This window comes from Anas acuta, chromosome 3 (genome assembly GCF_963932015.1).
Source record: "Anas acuta chromosome 3, bAnaAcu1.1, whole genome shotgun sequence".
Classification (NCBI taxonomy): Eukaryota; Metazoa; Chordata; class Aves; order Anseriformes; family Anatidae; genus Anas; species Anas acuta.
In genome coordinates, this window is record NC_088981.1 from 93,789,478 (window position 1) to 93,813,722 (window position 24,245).

The 24,245-nt window shown below is 42.1% G+C and overlaps 1 protein-coding gene and 1 long non-coding RNA gene across 2 annotated transcripts; one reads left to right on the top strand and one right to left on the bottom strand.

The window, feature by feature from the left end:
• The first annotated feature begins 1,141 nt into the window (after positions 1 to 1,141).
• Positions 1,142 to 13,328, top strand: KLHL31 (kelch like family member 31). Its single transcript, XM_068678392.1, has 3 exons — positions 1,142 to 1,345; positions 3,652 to 4,855; positions 6,717 to 13,328. The coding sequence occupies exons 2-3, from the start codon at positions 3,684 to 3,686 to the stop codon at positions 7,447 to 7,449; spliced, it is 1,905 nt and encodes a 634-aa protein (XP_068534493.1). The 5' UTR covers positions 1,142 to 1,345; positions 3,652 to 3,683; the 3' UTR covers positions 7,450 to 13,328.
• Positions 13,329 to 18,622: 5,294 nt separating this feature from the next.
• On the bottom strand, positions 18,623 to 23,071 carry LOC137854659 (uncharacterized). Its single transcript, XR_011095325.1, has 4 exons — positions 22,412 to 23,071; positions 22,171 to 22,307; positions 21,004 to 21,245; positions 18,623 to 20,622 (listed from the first exon to the last, which is right to left on the bottom strand). It is a non-coding gene; the product is annotated as an uncharacterized lncRNA (long non-coding RNA).
• Positions 23,072 to 24,245: the final 1,174 nt, after the last annotated feature.

Genomic DNA, 24,245 nt, shown 5'->3' on the forward strand with positions numbered 1-24,245 from the left:
AATTAGAGTGATCTTTTATTTTCTATAGCTCATGATAGCATATTCATTCTGGAGCATAAATGCCCCTTTTAACAAACTAACTAGCTGAAAAATAACAAAGAAGACATTCCATCTCCGAAAAATGTTGGCTTTTTAGGGCATCATTTACTTATAAAAATTGATAAAAAAGTCTGGCTATGAGTTATTAGAAGTAGTTTGACAACATCCCAGTCCCCATTCTGTTTTTTCATTTTTGTCATGTAACTGTGCTAGCACAGCAATGCCCTTTTGTTCAAAATGACAAGTGTTATTTTGCAGCAGTTGCTGTAAAAACCCATCCAAGCCAGAAGGTAATCTAATAAATCTATCGGATTAAGCATTACATGAAGTCCAGCCAAGAGAAAATTTTCCCTTTCTGTGCTGTCCGTATCCCCCGATGTCCCTCCTTCCCCATGCAGTCACTCCCACCCCCTTTGCCACCCCCATGGTATGAAATTCCTCTGGGATGTGGAGACTTGGCTTTAATTTTTTCCTGGGGATTTCTGGCCAGAGGTCTTGAAGGTAAAACACCCCGGTGTATTTTCTAACCCATAAGTCGGGATACCTTCTTGAGAGACAGATCAGAGCTCAGATCTCTGTGCAAATGTATCAGGGGTTGTGAGCCAGTATCCCTGAAAGCTGAGACAAGCCTATATGGAAGCAGTGAGCTAACGCTGAGAAATAGGACATGACTGTGAATCCCTGTCAGTCAGTTTCCTTCCCTCTGCCCAGGGGTAAGCACCTCAGTCCAAATAAAAGTGGAACTGAAATGCCAGCTTCTCCGTGGTGTTACCTGTTGGTTGTTTTAGACGTGTCCCCCAGAGCATACTGGATTTCGCACATCCCACCCTTAGACTTCACCCCCAGCATCGCTCAGGGAGCCCAGGCACCCAAAGATGGGGAATCTGATGGTCCACCCTGCGCTTACTCAGCACAGTCATTGTCTGCTGTGGGTCCACCATTTTCATCTGCCTCCTTTTCTGCCTCGTATCGGAGCATTTCAAGTACCCAGGTTTGTTCCCCTAGTTTCTGAAGGCCAGGCAGGCCAGGGAAACTTAACTCCTGTGGCTGGGCAGAGGCAGAGAGCAAGGCACCGAGAGGAGGGGTCATTTTAAAGAGCACCGAGCGCAGGCTCCGGTCTCTTTTGCTCACTGTGACAGAAAAGGGTCACACTAGAAACCACAAGCTGGGACATACCAAGTGGCCTCCGATCTTTCTCTCTTCTTTTTACCACTTTTCGTCTCTTTGTCTTCTCATTTTTCTTAGGAAGAGGCATTTTCACTGACAGCTTCTTGGACAGCTCTGGGACAACATTTTTCTGAGGAGGGTAAGGGGTTTTTAACGCCTCACTTTGCTAGCGTTTAGAAGATAGCATATTAAAGGGGGGAAGGTTGTGTGTTTGAATGCATTGGTTTGGGACCCTCAATCTCTTTTGGAATAAGTTGTGGTAAAGCAAAAGGAAATTAGGGGAAGGCAAACAGCTATAGGAAACCAAACCATCCAGGGATTTCAAAGCTCAGTAGCTTGGATTTGTTACAGGACTGCTTGATTTGTTTCACTGGTTTTGCATTTCCTGACACTTATGCACTTATCCACTAAACTAGCTAGTGCAGTTTCTGCTGACAGAAAAGTAGTGCTCAGGAAAAAACTTGGGAAAGTGGACATTTTTTAACAGAGAGCTTCAAATGACACGTATTTAAATGTGCTCCGCAATGATTTAGTGAGGCAATAAACATTAAGTGATGCATGCATTAAAATTTTTAAGTTACGGGTCTCTAAAAATACAAAGAACCACAAATATGACTGCCAAACAAATATGCCCTTGCCAGCTATGAAGTTGTGGCTATTAATTTTAAAAGCTATAACTTTGTGGCTGACATACAAAGACATCCAAAAGTTCTGCTTTGCTTTTATTCTGTGTCAGGAATCATACAGTGCAGGGGAGATAACACAATTTTATTGCAAAAAGTTGCGTTAAACAACGAAGTAGACTGAAGCGCCAGATGCACCTCTGACTGAACCTGTCTTAAAATGGCAAGCTGCTAGGAGGTTGCTATTCTCGGAGGTGACTCTGATAGCTCTCAACAGATGCAGCTCTGGGAATGCAGCCGGAGCGGGGGGAGGCGGGGAGCAGCTGACCCCTGTGCTGGCACCCAGACATTCGGGGCCCGCAGCTCACGTCAGCTTGCGCTGACACTGACACTTCCAGCACACATGGCCTTCTCCCTCTGCTGCTCTGCACGCAGTCATCACCCGGCAAAAGAAGAAAAAAAATCCTGGTACTCACAGGCAGCAACCATTCCTTTCTATAATTAAATTACCGTTTTGTTATGGGCTGCGGGCTTAAGGGAAAATTGATGTGCTGAGATTTCAGATTGAAGTGTGACTGCATTGAAATATGATTTTTTGAAAATTGATCTGAAGTAGTCCAGATTGTTTTATCATAAAGCAGCAATTCTTCGTCTTCTGTCTTTCCTGAGCACAAGGATCACAAAGAATTTTAGCTTGTGTACATTCTTTAAAAATCAATGAATATATCAAAGAGAAATGCTACATTTGAATATGTTGCTTGCTGATCTCAGCAATTCTGTTTTAACTCTGTTCTTGAAGATCAGCACTTTCCTTCACTGTGTGTTTGCATACACATATTTTTTGAAATAGGCCCTTTGAGAATTACTTAAGAGCCATCTCACATCATGTTTGACAAAAACCTGGGTCTTCATTTCAGCAAGAGCTGAACTTGCCTAGAGTTGATAAGTGTGGTTCAAATCCCTCTCTCTAAGATAACTGTATGTGAACAATTATTTCCTTCACACATGAAGAACGCGTTTAAGGTAATACATTCTGCTACAGTTTGCATGACATTTTTTCAGATAAAAGCTAGACATCATCTCTTCTCCCTAAATACCCCCAAAATCCTAAAAGGAAGGTTAAGTTTAAATAGTTTCAGATTACTGACATTGAAAAGCAAGCAAAGGGTCTATGAGCAGAAGGTATTTGCAAATCTGTCATGGGAAACAGAATATCATCATTCTCATAAGTCTAAAGTTGTAAAAAACTGAAGGAATTTGGAGCAGATCCTAAATCTAAAATCAAGATAACTATACCCAAAATTCACTTTCTCCTTTATGTTTTATGTTACTCTTTCTTTAAGAATTTCCCCCATTCTTCATATTTCTTGGTCAAACTTTGAATTCACTTACCTGTAAATCTGTATTAGCCCTAGAACAAAGCTGGACCATATTTTTCCTATGCTTCAGATCTAGAGCATGGCTGACTTAAATGCATATTTCCAAAATTTTACACTCTGGCAAACTTGTTTAAGGTTTAGGAAGAGAATTTAACTCTTTGAATGTGATGACAATATGGAAATATTTTTATGATCTTGTTATTAAAAAGAAAGGAATTTTGGAATTACTTGTATTCTTCATAATTTGAGTATCCATTGTTACGAATAAGCAGCCATGTTAAATTTAGGACCATAAAATAGCTTTTAGAGAGGTAGATTATCCCACGAGTTTTATTTTCGTGGCATTTATATGTATTGACAAAGGTTAGCTTTGTTGCGTAACCACTCAGATATTAAATTTCACAACTGCAGTGTAGCTCTAAACTTTTTCATTTTATTTTTAGCAAGCTCGTGGCTGTAATATTTCATTGCAGTCATGGCACCTAAGAAGAAGAATGTGAAGAAGAACAAAGTAGATATCAATGAAACGACTATCATTGTGGAAGACGGTCCCCTCAGCAAACTAAATGGCTTGAATGGACTCTTAGAAGGAGGCAATGGTTTAAGCTGCATCTCATCTGAAGTTTCTGACTCATCATACAGCCCAAATCTCTTGGAAGGTCTAAGCAGAATGAGACAAGAAAATTTTCTCTGTGATTTGACAATCAGTACCAAAACCAAATCCTTCAGTGTTCATAAGGTGGTGATGGCTTCAATCAGTGACTACTTTCACAACATCTTGAAGAAAGATCCATCCACCCAAAGAGTAGACCTCAATGATGTGTCCCCATTGGGTCTAGCTACTGTTATCACCTATGCTTACACTGGAAAACTTACGCTCTCGCTTTATACAATAGGTAGTATTATTTCCACAGCAATTTATCTTCAGATTCACTCCCTTGTAAAGATGTGCTGTGATTTCCTAATCCAAGAAATCAGTGTTGAAAATTGTATGTACATTGCCAATATTGCAGAAACATACGGACTAAAAATGACCAAGGAGGCGGCACACAAATTTATTAGAGACAACTTCATTGAATTTTCAGAAACAGATCAGTTCTTAAAACTTACTTTTGATCAGATTAATGAACTTCTTGCAGATGATGACTTACAGCTTCCTTCTGAAATTGTTGCATTCCAGATTGCAATAAAATGGCTGGAATTTGACCAAAAAAGAGTAAAGTTTGCTGCTGATCTCTTAGGCAACATCCGTTTTGGTACCATCTCGGCTCAAGACCTTGTCAATTATGTTCAAACTGTTCCGAGAATGATGCAAGATGCCGACTGCCATAAGCTCCTGGTGGATGCCATGAACTATCATTTGCTTCCGTATCATCAGAATACACTGCAGTCCAGAAGAACAAGGATTCGTGGAGGTTTCAGAGTGCTAGTTACTGTTGGAGGACGCCCTGCTCTAACAGAGAAGTCTCTTAGCAGAGACATCTTATACAGAGATCCTGAAAAGGGATGGAAGAAGCTTAGTGAGATGCCTGCTAAAAGTTTTAACCAGTGCGTGACGGTGATGGATGGATTTCTCTACGTGGCTGGTGGGGAAGACCAGAACGATGCCAGGAACCAAGCCAAGCATGCAGTCAGCAATTTCTGCAGGTAACTATTTATTTTAAAACGTTTATTTATTTATTTATTCCATACAGTGCAGGGAGAAGACTGAGCTGGCTTATGATGTGCGATGTGATCAGATCAGGTACCTATAAGGAGGACAGGGTGGAGGAGGTACGGATGCTATTCTGTACTGAAGTTTGAATGAACAGAAAAATGCAACCAAAATATGTAAGAACTTCACCATGGTTACCCATGCACAATGGGAAGTGGCCAGACTGAGAAAACTTATTCCAAGAGGAGGAAATAAATAGGAGAATAAACAGGAGTTCTAGGAGTTTCTAAGGTAACATTTAAATGCATGAAATCAGGTGAGATTTTTTAAATTTCAGGAGCTGATGACGCCTCACAGAAAGTTCTAAAAAATTCTCTGAGTTATTATAATCTTGCCTTTCTGTGCACCATTCACCGTATTTTTAACAGCTCTTGTACTGCATTTCATATCCTTTGGCTTTTTTATTTATGACGAGTTTAGAAACTACATCATAGCCTTTTGAAGGCTACATTTCTATCCTCCAAGGTACTCCAAACAATACCTCGCTTACGATGCTTATCAGTCATCATCTAAGAACCGTACTGGTGACAGCAAGGGCAAAAGAGTCCATAGCCTAACATGCAGCAGTCAGATGAATGGTGCTAGTTATTGATTAGTTCAGGCTAAAAGCTGATGGCACACTGTTGCTTGAAGCAAAGGCTGGAGGTGAGAAAACTCATTGTTTATCTAGTAACAGACCATGTAACAGACTGTGGACAAGCAATGCCAATATGCAGCCTAACAGTGATTGTTTTTCTGCTCCTGGAAAAGAACGTTAAGATAACTTCTCCCAGAGAGGTCCACTAACACACAAAGATAATGAATAAGGAAAATTCTATAGGTCATTTCTGTCGTGTAATCTACTTTGTCAGAAAAATACATCACGTAAAGGAGACGATACTGTTGCTCTCCCAACCTTCTGCCTCGAAGCTGTGCCTCACATTCTCCAGCAAGTTGTGCGCTTGCTGCACACTCAGGTTGTGTGGAGGAGGTGGGGGAATCCTTGTGCTCCACTTGGTGTTCTGCTCCCTCTCCTGCCATTATCCTTGGCCATGTCAATTCACATCAATTATCTGTGAACTTGAACAATGACATATAACAGCTAGCAATTACACTTCACTTTCTCATAGTCTCTTTCTTGTGTGGTTCTCTGGTCCCCTCAGCATGCAAAGGGAAAAAATGTATGGGTTTACTAATGCACCTCACCCAACCCCTTGTCCAAAGGAGTTGTTATGTTCTATTTGCTACTCCTAAATTGCTCGTTGAAATGTCAAGGACAGAGAATATTATTTCACATAGGTTCAGAAACAAAGATATCCTCTCCACATAAATCTTACTTGGTAAGAGTGGCAGGGAAAGATCACTTACCCTTTAGAAAGTACTAAAAATGTGCAAGTATAAATCACCACCTAACACTTTTTAAGGCTGTCTGAGTAAATTTTGTCATCTTTGCTGTAGACATAAATTGCAAACATTTTAAAATTTCTATTGTATGTTAAAATTATTGCTTTCCAATATTCTTATAAGGTTATTGTACAAACTCAAATTACAGAAAGGAGACAGAATTACTTTATTGAAATAGTACTAGATGTGAATAGTACAAACACAGTTTTCTCCAATAAAGAACTAAATTTATTTTTAAATTTATCAGGAGTGCCAGTGTCATTCCACTGACTTATGCAAGGCTGAAGAAATAGCTGAACACAATAGTGATTTAGCAATCCTCCGCTGCTGTAGTAGTGGGACAGAATTAGGAGTGTAGAACTTACCATAGCTGCACGTGAGATGGTCACCCTCTGTTTTTAATGCTTTCAGATACGATCCCCGTTTCAACACCTGGATTCACCTGGCAAGCATGAACCAGAAGCGTACCCACTTCAGCCTGAACGTGTTCAATGGCCTCCTTTTCGCAGTGGGTGGTCGCAACTCAGAGGGCTGCCTCTCCTCGGTTGAGTGCTACGTGCCTGCCACTAACCAGTGGCAGATGAAGGCACCCCTGGAGGTGCCCCGCTGCTGCCACGCCAGCGCTGTGGTGGATGGTAGGATCCTGGTCACGGGAGGCTACATTAACAGCGCCTACTCCCGTTCAGTGTGCATGTATGACCCCAGCAATGATAGCTGGCAGGATAAGTCCAGCCTTAGCACCCCACGAGGGTGGCACTGCGCCGTGTCCTTGCTGGAGAGGGTCTATGTCATGGGTGGGTCGCAGCTGGGCGGGCGAGGGGAAAGGGTGGACGTCCTCCCCGTGGAGTGTTACAGCCCTTACACGGGGCAGTGGAGTTACGTGGCGCCCCTTCAAACCGGAGTGAGCACGGCTGGCGCCTCCATGCTGAACGGGAAGATTTACCTGGTGGGGGGCTGGAATGAGATAGAGAAAAAATATAAGAAGTGCATTCAGTGCTATAACCCGGATCTCAATGAGTGGACAGAGGAAGACGAGCTGCCTGAGGCCACTGTGGGAGTATCCTGTTGTACTATATCCATGCCCAACACCAAGACAAGGGAGTCCAGGGCGAGCTCAGTCTCTTCTGTACCAGTCAGTATCTAAACCCTGGTCAGACCAGCAACCGGTAAAAATGTTTACCAGCACAGCAGTTTAATTAACCCTTTAAGTAGCATTTTTGTGCTTATGTGGAAAAAAAAAATAATAATTGGCTTTGCAACAATTTTAACAGTGCAAATTGGCCATTTTTCCTGATCTTTAAGACAGGTGGCGTGAAACAACATACTAGGGATAAGATGAATTTTCTTAGCAGGAAAAGAGTTAAGCCATAACAGTAGAGAGAATTTTATTCTGTTCCTGACTTTGCCACTGACTCACAGTGTTATCTGTGGCAAATAATTTATTTGTGACTTGGTTTCCTTACCTGTAAAATAGAGATAAAGTTGCTTCAGAAGATTGTTGTGAGGCTTTTTTAATACTGAGTTTTAAACGCTTTCAGAACTCAAAATGAAAGCCAAACATCGGTAGTAATACATCTCAATATACGTTGGAAATGTGCCATGTCGTTATAAAATTTATCAGTTTTGTTCTTTGCTAAGCATTTTATTTTTCAAGAAACAAACAAGAAAAAAAGAAAAACAAAAAAAAAAAAAAAAGAAAGAAAAAAAATTGCATATAGCATATACATGCTTTCCTTTTGGGGCAGTGATATTCACAGATTTTTTTTCACAATGTTTTCTCCTTCAGAAGCTAGAAAGAGATCCCTATCTTCTGCCATGAGACCTTTTAATCCTCCTCTCTAATGCTGTAGCATGGCTTTTTCAAGACCTGAATCCACAAAATACTTTAGCTCCTGCAAGCCTTATGGGCAAGTCCCAAGGTCTGCCTTGGGTGCCAAAGACCTCTTCTGACCCCCATGTGTACACCAGGGAGCAGACCGCCACCCTGTCCTCTCCTCTTGCCAGGAAGGCTCTCCTGTTACTCCCAGAGGAAGGTGTGAAGGCCACGCAGTTTGTCTCCTGTTCCTTCTCTACCCATCTGTGTAGGAATGTACCTCGGGGTTATCTTCTCTTCTGAGAAGCCAGAAGCCAGGAGGTACCACAAGAGGGGCAAAATCTAGAAGCTGGGTTCATGCCCAGAGGCACCGAGGCTCACGGGTTTCTGAGGGTGGAGAAGATGCATAGAGCATCTCTCCTTCTCTGTAGTATTCTGAAAAATTCCCAGTGCAGTGAGGAACAAAGTCTGAATAAAGACTGCAGGATCTGCCTTTAAGCATAGGGTATGTATATGGAGAACAGTGAATAATGGAGAAGTGGATGAAATCAAAGAGGCTTTCCTTAGAAGTAACAAAGAGGTACCTTATCACCTTTCTTAGCAGGTGTAGACACACCATCACCCGAACTAACCTTTTTCTAGACATACTGTTAGGTACCTCCTTTTGAAGCCTCATTTGTATTTTGAGGAGCTCTTACTCAGTTTTTTCCAAAGGCTAGACTAATGCTGTGCTTGTTGAATCCTGTGGAGTTTTCCTGGTGAGTGAAGTCTCTGATCAACTCAGATGATTTTCCAAGAACTTTTTTTTCCTAATCTCAGCATGCAGTGGAGGAGTGAAGTATGAAACCTAATCCTATTCACTTAAGCAAAGGGACGTACAGCCCATAATGTCCCCTTAGAACTTGATACCGAAGGAGTGCTGTCAGTACAAAATATCCACATCCTTCTGTTTGAGAAGGAAAGAGGCAATACAAGGAACTAAAATGGTTTAATATAACCAAAACAGTAGAAATTCACTCATTTCAACCAATTCATAGAGGCCTCTCATGCAGTTTCCTTGGATTATAATTGACACCTCCAGGTCCTAGTGCCAATGGGAAGGCATACTCTTTGCAGTGTTTACAAGACAGCCAAACTTTCATGTCATTTGCAAAAGAGAAATGCTATAAATTTGTCTGTATGTGCAGACTTCTGTTGAGACAAACATTCACAGGAGTTGTTACAGCTACATACTGAGCATCAGCAAGGAGCGTGACACAGTATTAGAGATGATGTGATTCACCTGTCCTTCGGGATTGCACTGCATGGTACTCAGTCCTATTCCAGTTCTGACTTAGAATTCATGTCTACATCCTGACTACACAAATTTAAATCCCAAATTCTATTTCTGAGTACTGCATGCTATTAGATCATACTGCATTGCAATGACTTGTAGTCAGAGTAGCAGTCATATTGTTTTGATTAATTTAATTTGCATATAGTTATCCTTTGTCTAATCCAAATAATAGTAATTCAAATCCACTGTCACAGAACAAAACATGGAATTGTATAACAAAGTACGATCAATGTGATTTAAATACAAAAATGCTGTTCCTGCCCACTCCAGTCAAAAGCACTCATAGGATAGCAGGGGTTGGAAGGGACCTCTGCAGTTCACCTGGTCCAACCTTTCCCAAAGTCATGACCACATGTTCTATGTGGAAATATATAAGGTGCTCTTTAAAAAATCCATCTGCTCCAATAATTTTTGTAATACTGTAATACTATTAGATGTAGTTGCTTATCCACCCAGGTCAATAAAGACACACACACACAAATTCATTTATATCTGTTTAGATACACTAGTTATGGTGTATAGTCATACTACTAGTTATACGCTAGTGGTTCTAAGATACCCATTAAGATGGCATTTAGGAATTCAATAAACAGTCATTCTGGCCTCAAATAAATATAGGATAAGATTGTGTCATATGCAAGTGCCACTTTTTTCCCTTTAGGATTTCAGTTCCAAAACGGTATGAGTAGTCAGGTGTTGCTGCACACTTTCCTCTTCTATGAACCAATGCTTCCTCTACATCAACACTGATCTTCTGTTTTTGGATAGAAAGTTATTTGTGGATGATGGGCTAAGTGCAATGAAACTATTCTCTTAACTACTTAAAGGGTTAAAAACTTTGGGGGCCAAATCCTTTTCATCTTACTCAAAAAAAAAGTTCCGCTGACTTCACTGGGACTGTTGAATAAGATGTATAGGATTTCAGACTCTTGGCCAAATTCCGGCAGAACAATACATAGAGCTGCCTGCCAAAACTGTCATACCCAGAAGGAAGACTGATCTCAGCCCTCACTGCCCTTGGCCACGACAAATCCGTAAGGAGGTGTCCTAGGACAGGAGTCAAGCACCACTGGCCACGTGTTGCTTCCATTGCACAAACTAGGTAACACACCATAGGCCAAAAATCTTAGGTAGGTTAAGAAAAGGTATTGTTAGCAGTATAGCACTTCAGTGTGTTATTTTCATTATTTTCTCTAAACATCTGTTTAGGCTTCAACTGCACATTGAGCCAGGATTTGGCCTTTAATATATGGCAATATCAGCTGAACTTAATGTTACTATGATCATACCAATGTATTGAGCTAAGTGTGACATTTTTATGTACAATCTCATTTTGTTAGAGCTGTAAAAAGTGGTTTGTATGTTATGTGTTATGGGACAGTGCTCTTCCATTGTCCAGTACCGTTCTTTCGGGCTCCAAATATTTAATAAGAATTATTCATTGGAACTTAAAATATTGTATATGCTGAAAAGAAATTTTAAAATGCAATTTAGGAAGTACTGGACATGATAATATTAAGTAAAGCAGAACTTCCAACTGTATGAGACACAGGTTGCTAAAACACTATACGGATCTTCTTTAATGCTATATGGATAGAAAAGGAAAAAAAAAAAAAAAGGGAAAAAAAAAAGGAAAAAAAAAATCTTCAAAATTATGCCTATGCCTATGCATTTTTTTGGTCTACAACATTTGTGTTTCCAAGGAATTCAAATCTGAAAATTATCTTTCTTCAGCCTGTGAATGAAACAGTTTGATAATGTTTTACTTTCTTGTTTAATTGTGCTTGTATAGGTGCATGGGAGAGTGTGTTATAAGGTTGTGTGTGATGGGGTTGCAAAGTTATGCTGAAAGGAATATTTTGTGCATAGTTCTTAATCAAGATGAGACCACAGTTGTTTAATCTCTTCCTGTAGTTAAGCTGTAAGATCATCTATGTATGAGTGAAGAGTTCAGTAAGATAAAGTGCCAACATCCAGCTGATCAAGGACGGAAGTGGACGAAATTAGCATCAACCAAAGTTACAAAGTGTTAAAAAGTGTTCTGTGCTGAGATTTTTAAAAAGCAGTTCTTGCAGGGAAAAGTACGTAATGAATGAAATGACTGAGTAAGACTATGTTACCCTGAAACCTAGATTCACTGAGCCTACAGTTTTAACTATCAAAACTCATGCTGGGTTTAGAGGGAGTATTTCCCTACTAATGGCTGGGTTTGGTTGCAAACCCAACAGTCATACATGTATGAGCATGCAAACCATCTTGAATTCAGTGGGGCTTCTCTTACATACAGTTATTCTTATGCACTTACATTTGCAAAGTAAAAAACAAGAACTACATCCATGGGGAGACAAGCATCAACACACGAGGAAGGCCAACATGGAGGTATTAGACTGATACTCAATATTACCATTCAGCTACCTACTTATCATGCTGTACCTGAAATTTTTAGGGACTAGATTTCCCCATAAGGATTATTTAATTGGGGTTAACTGCTCAGTAAAATTCTGTGTAGGCTCCAGGGACTTTGTTATTTTTTGGGCCCACCCAAGCTGGGAGATCTTTTTTTAAGTTCTGAATCTGCCTGCTTGGAGAATTCAATAGTTCCACTACAGTCTCCTGGCCTTTTTGTAATGAATCTTCTCATCCTTTTGTCAAAGACCTACTTTGTATAAGTAAACAAAAACATTTTAATGAATGGATTTGTACCTCTGACTCCTCCATGCAGGAGGAGTATCTCTTGTCATAGAATCATAAAATGGCTCAGGTTGGAAGGGACCTTAAAGACCATCTAACTCCCATCCCCTTCTGTAGGCAAGGACACCACCCACTAGATCGAGTAGGCCAAGGCCCCATCCAACCCAGCCTTGAACACCTCCAGGGATGAGGCATCCACAACTTCTCTGGGCAACCTGTTCCTGTGCCTCACAACCCTTATAGTGAAGAAGTTCCTCCTAATGTTTAGTCTAAATCTATCCTCCTTTAGTTTAAGACCACCCCTCCTTGTTCTATCATTATCTACCTGAGCAAAGAGTCCTTCTCCATCCTTTTTATAAGACCCCTTTAATTATATTGAAAGGCCACAATGAGGCCTTATCCTTTAAATTTTCTCTTCTCTTGTCCATAACTGAGTGACTCTTTCACAGTCTACCAAAGCAGATATTTGTAGTGCATGGAGCTGTAGAGCTCATAAAAGCTCATCTGTGAATCTAATGCAAAAAATCTCTTTGCTGTTAGCCACAGTAAAGAAAAGGTCACATTCTGAAATGCCCGTTGGGAAAAAGGGGTGAACAGTGAGTCAATGGATCTCATCTGAAAGTGTGGCGCTGCTCAGAGCTCTGTTCCCAGCAGTTCCCTAAAAAATGAAAGAAAACATGTGCAATTCAATATAGCTTGAGTGAGAGCTTTACCAAGCAAAAGACTGGTATGAGCTCATCGTGTCAATGGAAATGAAATTTTCAATAACAATACGGGCAGTTGGTAAACTTATGAGGAAGACATAGTTGATATCTGTTGGTAAGAATGGGAACACGCACATTTAGATACACTGGATGTTACACTAGGTGCTGCCTTGGCAGTTTTGTTGTCAACAATAAAAGTTAAAAATACAACTTATTTGTGTAAAGCATTTCCCTGGCTTCTGACTGTTCGACATACTGCTTATACAAATAGGTTTTCTAATCACACACTTTAAGGATGGACTGTGATAACACAAGGGAACATATTTCAACAGGAAAATCTATACATGTCATGTGAGAATGTTACTACTTAAAAATTAAAATATGTGGTGCGGCAGTTGTTGTTAAGAGGAATAAACCAGCATGTCAGTATCTTTCATTGTATGCTTTAAATAAAACTGTTGACATGTAGAGCAAACAAATTATTTTTGTTGTCACGTCACTTTGAAACTCTGAGACTCTCTTTCTGCCTGGCTAACTCCTGGTTGCAGTTCAAATCTCCTTTGTTTTCCAAGCCCCGTGCTGATCACTGTTTTCAGAGCAGCTATTTGGCATTTCTGTTAGACCCTGGCTGTCACACCACCGTCACAATGAGCCACACAGGATGACAGTGAAGCCACTTTTATCCTGTCTTTTTCATTTTTTCACAAGGACAACTTTCTTTTAACAATGCATTTCACAGTCATTTTTCATCATCAAAATGTCTAACAAGACATGAAAACAGATGAGATGTCTGATTAGCAATGTAACATGCTTTCATTTTGATTGTCTAAGTCACATTAATTGAAATAAAAAAACTAAGTTTCAAGGAAAAAAAAATATAGTCACAATTCTGAAAAGCAATTAAGCTGTGCCGCTGATGAGAGGTTTTGAAGTGGTAAAGACTGTTCCCTGTGTTTTGACCCCAAGGGCTTGCTTCAAAGCATGATTTGGGATGGGATTCTGTGGAGCATCTAAGATACCCAGATGAGACTGCTGACCATGAACCAGCACCCCTGCACATCTAGAGCAGCAGCTGGGCTCCTTAGGTCACCTGAAAAGATGCTACCTGCCTGCAGGTGTGCTCAGCTGTGCATCAAGCCTGAAGGTCAGGACTCAAGTGTCTGAATGTTCCCCTCCAGAGCTATTTGGCATGCCCCACTAGTCCTTGGTAACTACAGCATTTCAAATGTGCTGAAGCTCTTATGCAAGAAGGTCTGCTAAATTATGCATTATAATTAATATAACTCACTGTAATTACGCTACATAAATCTATCATCAAAATTTGCATTGCTGTTCCCCCCATCCTATCTCAAATCCTAACAAGAACGCTTTTCAAATGCTAAGTGCAAGCATTACATGTATTTCCTTCAGGGAGAAATCTATTCAAAGTGGTGATATCCGAGTTTACCAGTGTAAATAAAGCAGTGAAAACAGTTCTCAGGGAACAAATGTATCCCCAGAGCTTGCAGCTTTTATTTCACCTGGTTAATGGTGTGGAGCAGAAAGCAAAAGGAACGCGGGCGCAGAACTTCTTCTGCCCAGCAAGCACGAAGTGTTGAAGTTTATTGGTAAAGCATTTCCCAGTGATCCTCAGATATTGGCCTTGAATCTTTGATAGTCTCAGATTTGTCTCTTCATGTGAATGATGTTGCTGGAGAAAAGGACAGTGCTTGGCATAAGGAGATTTATTTGTATGGAGGCATAAGCTTTAGAAAGAGACCCAGTACAGGATGTGTTATTAACCTATTCAAAATAAAGTTTTACCATTTGTCTGTAAAGAAACATAACTGAGATCACAGCAGCCTGACAGGGATTACGACCTGTTCTTGTGCAGAATGGGAAGAGCAAGGCTGTCCTTTGATCTCTTGCCAGGGCTGGTAGCACACTGGTCCTGACCTCAAGGAGGGAGTTAAGCCAGTGAGGTACTGCTGTGCCCCCACCACCAAAAGGCCAAAAAATGTGCTGCTGGCCTGAAACACCACTAGATGACTCCTTCCTGAAGCCAGAGAGGGGAACAGGGAAGAAATGTTAAATTTCCAACCTGAACCTCTGCAGCATTGCAGCTATCCACGACCTGTTGGTAAGAGCAGAGTTAAATGATCATCTGGGGTTTGCCTGTAAAGGGAAAGATAGAAACTAACAGAGCATCACAACAGCTTAGAAGCTGTCTGTGAATTGGCAGGGCCTTTGTCTTCTGGTTGTAATCTTCAAAACAGTTCAAGTAGCTGGGGCAGAAATGATGTTAAATAGTGTTAAAGTAAAGAATAAAAAAAAAAAAAAAAAAAAAAAAAAAAAGTAAAGAATAACGTAGATCATTGCCAGGAGCTAAAGTAAAGCAGATCAAAGTTCAGGGATAATTTTGAGGAAGCAAAAAACAGGGTGCCTGTGTCAAGCCATGGATCTCTGTGATAAAAGCTGCTAAAAATAAAAATAATAATAACTGAAAATAAACCATGGTATAAAAGACAAAGATTTTAAGCAAGTCTTGCCAAATGCATTATTTGGCAGCACCACTAAAGTAAAAAGCATGGAGTAAAGTAAACATTAGCTGTATCCTTTATTTCTTATAACATTTGCCTTGTTACTTGAGAGTCTGAGAAAACTTAGTGCTCTGTATTCCAGATATATTTCAGAGCTTATTATGCCATCATTTTCCTTCAATATGAGTGAAACATTCACTTAGAGGAAGCTGATTTTCCCTAAATGATCCATAATTTAGCTGCAGGTCTTTCATAGATTTGTGGTGTCTGTTATGCCAACTTAAATCCAGTTTGTAAAGGCGTGTAAATTGGTATGTTTCTGCTTTCTGTGAAATGAAAGAAAAAAAATCAGAAGGACATCCTGCATTCCTTACGCAGAATCCCCCTGTGGCAATGTGGGAATAGCCACGAGGATCAGTAGGGCCAGAGTTTTGCTGTTAATTAGAAACAATCAAAAGGAACGGTCTGCTTTTATCTCCTTGCTGTTTATGTGTGGGATTATTCTGAGCCAAAGTTACTTATCCAAACAAAAAGAAAAATACAGAATAAAAGTCTCGCAGCCTGTAACTCACATTCTTATCATTTAAACCAGGCAAAGAACAAATCACTGCTTCTCATCCTGTGTATCCTAATGTTATCTTTTAAATAAAGTGAAAATGATTGTACAGTGAACATCTTTGTTAAGGCAGCACCCCACAATAGCCATTCAGCTAACACAGACACTGCATTGCTTTCCTGAATTAAAGTGAATGCAACAAGGTTTGTTTTACCCTGGGTTAATGCCAGTTGGGTGCTTAAATTCCTTCCTTTTAGTCGATGGTACACTGCTTACTCTAGCAAACTGCACTGAAACTTCAATTAAATTCAGTGTCTGACCCTCATGTGTGTCCAGAGAAGTATCAGAAAGCATGGGCAGGGGACTTGTCCCCTTCCTGCAGGGACTTGTTGCAGCGCCCCACAAGGGACCGGAGCACTGGAGGGCACCAGCAGGAAGGAGCTGGCAGCTCCACAGTGCCACTGCCTCAGGGGAGACGTCTGGGCCACACGGCTGCCTGTGCCCAGAGGTGCTGGGACACGAGCCACGATGCTGCAGTGAGGTTAGGCAGAAGCTTGTCCAGCAGACACCTCGGGACAGATAAGGGACAATCCAGGAGGAAAGCCATAAAATACTTCTTTTGGGCAGAGGAGCTGGTGGCAGCAGTGAAGTGGGGAAAAGAGAGGAAGAAAGTCAAAGGCCATAGGTACATCATGTAAAAAAGAATATTTCAACAGTGTCCTGCCTGCTTCCCCTCATCCCATGTCCATCTCCTGCCTGCAAATGTTTTGGGTGAGAAGACAGCAACTCAGGAGCAGCCCACAGAGTGGTGAAATGATCTGAAAAATGCAGGGAGTTATTCAAGGAGGATGAGATGAAAATTTCTGTTTCAGTACAATCAATACTACACAACAATAAACTACAGAAAAATGCAGGAAGTTTGACAACCTTTTCCTGGAGAAAAGTTTTCTCAGCTCCAGCACGAATGCCTGGCCACCACAAGAGAGCATCATCCCCACAGAAAAGAGGAGGCTCAGCTTTGGCTGGGGAGGGCGTATGTCTCCTGTATTTTTGGCTCTCAGATTAGGAACTTTGTTCACAAATTCAGATGTGTGGTCCCAACCACCACCTTTCTGAAAGTTTCTCCACTTCCTCTCCCAGAGTTTGTTCCAGTTTGACCAAACAAATATTTATCCCCATTGCAGAGGGAAGACAAACAGATTTGTTTTCTGCCTCCCAAACCCGTGCCCTAAACTCTGATCTCTTAGATGCTCCAGGACAACACTTGCAAACACATTTTCTGCTTTCATCCCAGTGCAACATAGATATAGATACTGGAAATTACCAAAGTTTAGGACATGGGAAAAACAATCCTTTCCCATGCCGCTGGGAGGATGGTGCAGCCAGCAGATTCCTGGCCCAGCTGCTTCTCTGAAGCTCTTACGCTGGTCACAGCATACACTTGAGAGTTCAGGCAGTGAATTATAGCTTGCTATAATAAGAATGCTCTGCTTTCCATTAGATCACACTCACTGGAACAATAGCAAAGGCACTGCGGCAGCCAGCACGGCCGTCAGTGACATTTCAGGGTCTCTTTGCTTCATTGCTGGTGTCAGACAAGTTCTGGCAAAAGGACACCTTGGTCGCGTTGTCAGAAGTAACAGATCGGCTCTTCTGAAGGAGAAAGAGAGGATCCAGGACAGGTGAACAGAAAAACTGTTAAGACTGCCAAAGAATCTTGGAAAAATTGGGGGGCTTGGGACAGATATCATAAATCATGGATTAAAACTCAGTGCAGAACTCTCTCGTGGTGTTATGTGAGTAATAAATAACACCCTAAGCTCTTAGCAGCAGCTTGAATAGTTCTTTATCAAACCACCCTTTGAAACTAAAGATAGGCATGTGTCCAGGGCTGAATTGTTGCAAGGAGTCACGAGAAAGGGACTGGTTCACCCAGCAGAAGCAGGGCACGTTTGGTCACTCCAACAGAATTTGGATTGGTTCGTATGAGAAATAAATGTTCAAAGTATTCCCATGTGATCTTATCTCTTTGGAGGGGCAGACCACTTATAAGGGGACAGATAAGTCATGCAAGTCATGAAACTGAGCAGTCGCAGGCATCATCTGTTGGGCAACATAAATGTTTTCATATCTGCCACTGCTCCTTTGGAACAAGCATGCCGAGTGCTGTCAGCATTGCCTTTTAATACTGCAGTAAATTCAAGGTCAGGAAATGCAAAATGTAAACATCGATATATGCAGATGTTAAACCTCCAGTTACAGTCGGTACAGTCAAAGATGCAATATCAGCCAATAACAGCCATATCAAGTGATTTATTCAGTCACCCACAAAGTCCTGCTTTAGGAAGAGATGAATTGCTCTTTAGGTTTTATTGACTGTGTTGGCATGACACAAGATTTACCCATAAGTGTCCAGCACTGCCTCAGCACTGGGGAGGTATCTGGGCTGACATCCAGCTGCTCCAAAAGGGTATGGGTTTCCCCTCTAAGTTCCCCTGCGCTGCCTGCCACGTCTTGGACTTCTGAAATATTTCAGATGGCACCAGCATTTAGGTGACTGAATCAAGCCTCTGATCTCCTCTGGCTGACCCATAGATCTCTATAGTCAAAACACAGCAAGCTTATTTATAAATACTAATTTAGAAATACAAATAGACAATGTTAATCTACAAATAGACATGTTAATGAACTGGATTCCACTCTAGATACTGTATATTTGTACCTGCACTTGAAAGTTTCTTTGGTTTGAAGTTTTGCTTTGAGGCTGTTGTGTCTGTTAATTGCAGACTCCCACCTGCTTTTGTTTCACCCACCACAAGGCAACCTGAACTACCTGCTCAGGGACAGCTTATTTTATTGAGCCTTACAACGGGTGCGCATGCATACAGGCAGTTCAGAGACTGCTTTCAAGTCTTTCTATATCTGACTTACTCCAAGTGACTGAACACTGCCATCAATCATGTTTTGCAAGACAGCCCCTGGAAGGCAACTCTATGGCAAAGACCAAAAACTAGTCGGATAGCTACAGGTGAAACAGAAATGAAAATATGTGAGAATACCAGACAAAGCAGCAAAGGACAAAGGAATTGTCAGTATTGGTACCCAAGGACATGGCTGGCAGCAGTGGAACTGGAAAGCTCTGAGGGATGAGTTATTCATTTACATCGTGACCAGAAGACCTGTGCTTTGACAGCAAGAGGATGGCAACAAGAGTACTGCATGCCACGTGCCATGCCTCCTTCTGCTGTGCCACCAGGAGGACAGAGATACCCAAAAGGAGGAATGGTGGACCATGGGCAGTACCCCTGATGGAGATTTATAGAGAATGGAGCTTTTGCAGATGAAAAATTTTGCATTGCAAACAGCATTCACTGCTTGTCATTCAGAGTACAATTCCAAGCCAACTTATGGACAGCATCAGCTTGGGACTGATTGCTCCAGTCCATTTGTTTTGAAGTTTTTCTCCCAGCCTGTATGACTTATTTTGATTTTCCTGGAATTATATGTTGACAAAAACTGCCTGCCATTCAAACTGCTCTTCTGATGAGTCACTTATGCACTCCCTGGCTTTGAGCAAACACCGAGCTATCCCAGTATTGCCTTTTGAAAAGCAGGGCAATGAGTTACGCTTTGCTGATAATGAAAAAGTGAACATGAATGGAATTATACCCAGAAAGTAAATTACTAAATAAATATGCATTAATGAGTGATTCCAAGAAGAGAACACACTTGTGGGAGCAACTGCCTTTTCACCAAGGCCAACCTTGATTAATGCCCTGCCTTATTAAACGCAGAAAGTCACCGTGACAAAGCACAACTTTATGAAGGTTATTAGGGTGGGAATGACTCTTTTCATTCAGTGATATCACCAGGGTTAGCAGGCTCCTGAGATACGTCTCCTGTGTTCTTGTTCCTTCCTGTGAGATGTTGCTGTTGCCAGCGTCTGCCCCTCCTGCAGGTATGGCTCAATCCTGCTTCTCAGTCTCCCCATACAAACAACCAAGGGACTGAGATTAACCTGAAAACACTTCAGAGGAAAGTATACAGTGGCCTTATAACAGCCTTCCAGTACCTCAGGGGGCCTACAGGGAAGCTGGGGAGGGACTCCTTGTCAGGGAGTGCAGTGATAGGACAAGGGGGAATGGCTTTAAACCAAAAGAGGGTAGGTTTAGATTAGATATAAGGTGGAAGTTATTTATTCAGAGGACGGTGAGGCCCTGGCACAGGCTGCCCAGAGAAGCTGTGGATGCCCCATCCCTGGAGATGCTCAAGGCCAGGCTGGATGGGGCTTTGGGCAACCTGGTCTGGTGGGAGGTGTCCCTACCCAGGGCAGGGGGGGGACACCAGATGGTCTTTGAGGTCGCTCCCAACCCAAGCCATTCTGTGGTTCTATTTTAGAGACATTGTCATAACAAGCCCCAGACCCTTCACTTTAGAATGAATACCACCAATGTTCACACATTCAGAACAGAACCAGAACAGTAATGTATCCTTATTTATCTATTTACATTACCATACATTTTATAAACTTAGGTTTATTGGCCAAGACTTCTACCACACACAGCAGTGAGATGCTCTGACCCAGAGAACTTGGACTGGGAGCCATCAAATGGACAGCAACAGGAAAAAGAGATGGTCAGTCCTGGGCAGCAGTCTCAGCAGATCAACCACTCAGTCATCATCAGGGCTTAGGCAGGCCTGGGGAATTTCAGAGAAGAGAATGAGTTAGTTTGAAAGTGTTTATAGTGGCTTTTTCTAAGGAGAGAGAGCGGCTGTGAGGAAAAACACAGAAGTGTTTGTTTGAAAATTACTAAGCTGGAAATTGAAGTTGGCATTGTATGTTGATCAGAGGTCGGACTTGGCCTCTGGATGATGAAAGGGTTGGTTTAGAAGTGGTTTTATCCGAGCAGTCACAGCCTGCAGAGTTGTGGTGAGTTCATGGGGAAAAGCAATTAATTCTGTGAACAGTAAATCCAGTGAAGTCTTGTTTTTATGAACTCATGTCTTATTTTCTTACCCACCCAACACAATAACACTGGCAGCTCTCCTGGCCCAAAAGCCCTGCATGACTCTCCTCACCTTGGCAATGCATTCATCTTCTGGGCACATCCTCCAAATACCAGCTAGGTGAAGGGCACCGTGAGCTCCCTCCAGCTCCTGACATGGGGCATGTGCTCCCCAGACACCGCCGCTGCTGTGCACATGCTTCAGCTTTTGCTTCAAGGAAGGCATTACATTTCCTTTCTTATCTATACCCGGTCTCAGAAGTCTTGTAGAAAACTCCACTATTCACCATTCTTCATCTCAACCGATCATCCCAACTGAACAGTACAGAGAGGAAGGCAGACTTAGTCTGTGATTCATCCCACCCCAAAATAGATGTCTAAATCAGGTCACTTGAATCATGCTGAAAGGTGCCAGCTGGTCTCCACTAACTGTAAGGACAACCTAAGGTGACTGTCTCAGATGAGGACACTGATACCATGTCTGAAGGCTAAACTTAGGTGAAATGAATCCTGTTCCAGTGCCTGTGAGCTGTGTGCCACGCTATTGCACAATGCTAAAATTTGGCAGTTGATCTGAAAGTTGATAGAAAGTTGGTTTGAAAGTTACTAGAGAGGGACAGGTGGGCAGATGTGGTCACCAAAGCCTTCCTTCCTCAGGATGTTAAGCTGAAAAATCAAAAAAAAATCAAAAAAATCAAAAAGGGAAGTGAGAGAAAATAAAAATAAATTTGTGTGTATTTCTGCAGAGGAAGGTGCTACGTTTAATGAATAAATTACTTGTTGCATCACTCAATCAGTTGTAGATTCCAGGCCTGTACATCAGATTGAAATATTTAAGGTCTGGTCTCCCCTGTGATAAACTGCCAAAAGAAGCACACAATAATTCCTGCATAAAATTCAGAGCTATTCATCAAAGTAGAGAGTATGCTGAAAAAGATAATATGTTTCAAATTGAGACACCTTCTTTCTTTGAAAAATTAAGTTCAGAAAATTGCATTTATCACTTTAATGGCTTTAAGAAAGTCTACGTGGCAGCTTTTCCAGACCTCAGGCCATTTTGTGCCTCTTTTTGAGCCCTTCCCATCTGCTCAGCAGCTCTGCACATGTGTGTGCAGTTCAAACAAGGCACTCCAGTGCTGGTGTCACCACCATCTTTCCAGTTGTTAAAACCACTGCACATTGTTTGACAGCAAGTACCAACAAGCTGTCTTATTCTACAAAAGTAAATGAGTTCACTTACCTTCTTGTCTTTGGCAAGCTTTTCCGGCAATTGATGTGTGTTTTTGCAGTCATAGGTAAAGAAATAAGGTGATGAAAGCCAGAAGCTGGAAGAGAAGCCACACAAGCATGGGTTTTGACAAGATGATAATAGTAGTTCTGTGTTACAAAAATAATAACAATGATCAAAACACAACTTGCAAAGGACCTTGAAGCTTTTTGTTACATGCCCCTTTTTGGGTTCAGCTTGGGTTACCACGCACCTCTGTTTCTGCAAGCCTGGAGCTGGCCCAAAAGATCCCCACCAAGGTCTACAGAGCAGATCCACGAGTGCTCTACAATGCTGCAGCACGTTTACTGAATTTCTTTCTCAACACACAGACACACAAGTCCACTTTGTGCAACTCCATTGTGAAAAGAAGGGCTGCAAGACACAGTTGTGCCATAAGTGCTCTCCTCTTACCTCATCAGTGAAATCCCAGGACAGCAGGGGTGTGGACACCTTCCAGCTTGTCATCCTCATGGTGGCCCCATGCCCATCTCTTCAGTGTTGGAAGCAGCCCAGGAAATCCCTTTCAGGGCTGTTGCTCAGGAGCTGCGTGCTTGCTGCTCCAGTGCTCTCCTCCTGCTGCATCCTGCTGTTGTGTGGGGCTGGGTGTTCGTGTGTGCACCAAGAGCAAGGGAGAGGGTGAGAATGAGCAAGTGAGGGAAGAAGCAGTGCTCCATCTTTTGGCACTGATTCTTGCTAATGTCAGCTCAAAGAAATATTTCCTGCCCCTGTATGGACTTCACAGAATCACAGAATTTCTAGGTTGGAAGAGACCTCAAGATCATCGAGTCCAACCTCTGACCTAATGCTAACAGTCCCCACTAGGGGACATATCCCTAAGCTCTACATCTAAACATCTTTTAAAGACTTCCAGGGATGGTGACTCCACCACTTCCCTGGGCAGCCTGTTCCAGTGTCTAACAACCCTTTTGGTAAAGAAGTTCTTCCTAAGATCTAACCTAAAACTCCCCTGGCGCAACTTAAGCCCATTCCCCCTCGTCCTGTCACCAGGCATGTGGGAGAACAGGCCATCCCCCACCTCACTACAGCCTCCTTTGAGGTATCTGTAGAGAGCAATAAGGTCGCCCCTGAGCCTCCTCTTCTCCAGGCTGAACAAGCCCAGCTCCCTCAGCCACTCCTCGTAGGACTTGTTCTCCAGGCCCCTCACCAGCTTCGTCGCCCTTCTCTGGACCCTCTCAAGCACCTTGATGTCCTTCTTGTAGCGAGGGGCCCAAAACTGAACACAGAAACTTCTCATCCTTAGCAGAACTGTCCTCTTCAGCTTTTTCTTCATGACTGTGGAAGGCACATGACTGCTTCTCTTACCGGGCTCTGCAAGTCATATGGTTTGCAAATAGCAATGGTTATTTTAAACCAGAATATAAAATAAAAAAAAAATAAATAAATTAAAAAAAAAAAAAAAGCAGGAGAGGAGACTCTGAAAGTATTCATTCCATCAGTTTTACAAAAAGCCAGACAAAGCAGTCAGCTGCCAACATCACATGGAGCTCCTCCTTCCAGCCCCCAGGACACATGGACTATTCTTCATGTGGGTTAAGCCAAGAGCATCCCAGCTAGTCCCTCTGGATGCAACTGCAAATATATAAAAGCTTTCCACTCTTCCAGCTCTGCTGAAAGGGAGCATGAGATGTCGGCTCACAAGCAGAGAGCACTGCAAGGCTGTGTCCTATCCCAGCAGCTGGCCAAGTGACCTGGCACATCCCCAGAGAACTCCTCTGGTGTGAAGTACTGATTAAAAGCGATGCACGCCCATGAGATATTTGTCCAATTAATTCACTGTTCTCTGCTAAAGACCAATCTTTTGGATAATTCCCCATATGTATCTGCAGGCTTCTGTCCCCCAGATCCTCGTCCTCAGTCAGGATTTCTGTACATGGGCCTTTCTGTGGACCTTTCAGAGGTCCACACTGTCAAAGAAGCATCTTCTAAACCCCAGGAAATTGGCCCACAAAGTCCAGGCCAAGTTTCTGGGTGCACTGAGAGTTGCAGAAAAATGCCATTTTGTGGCAGTTGAGATTAGAGCACTA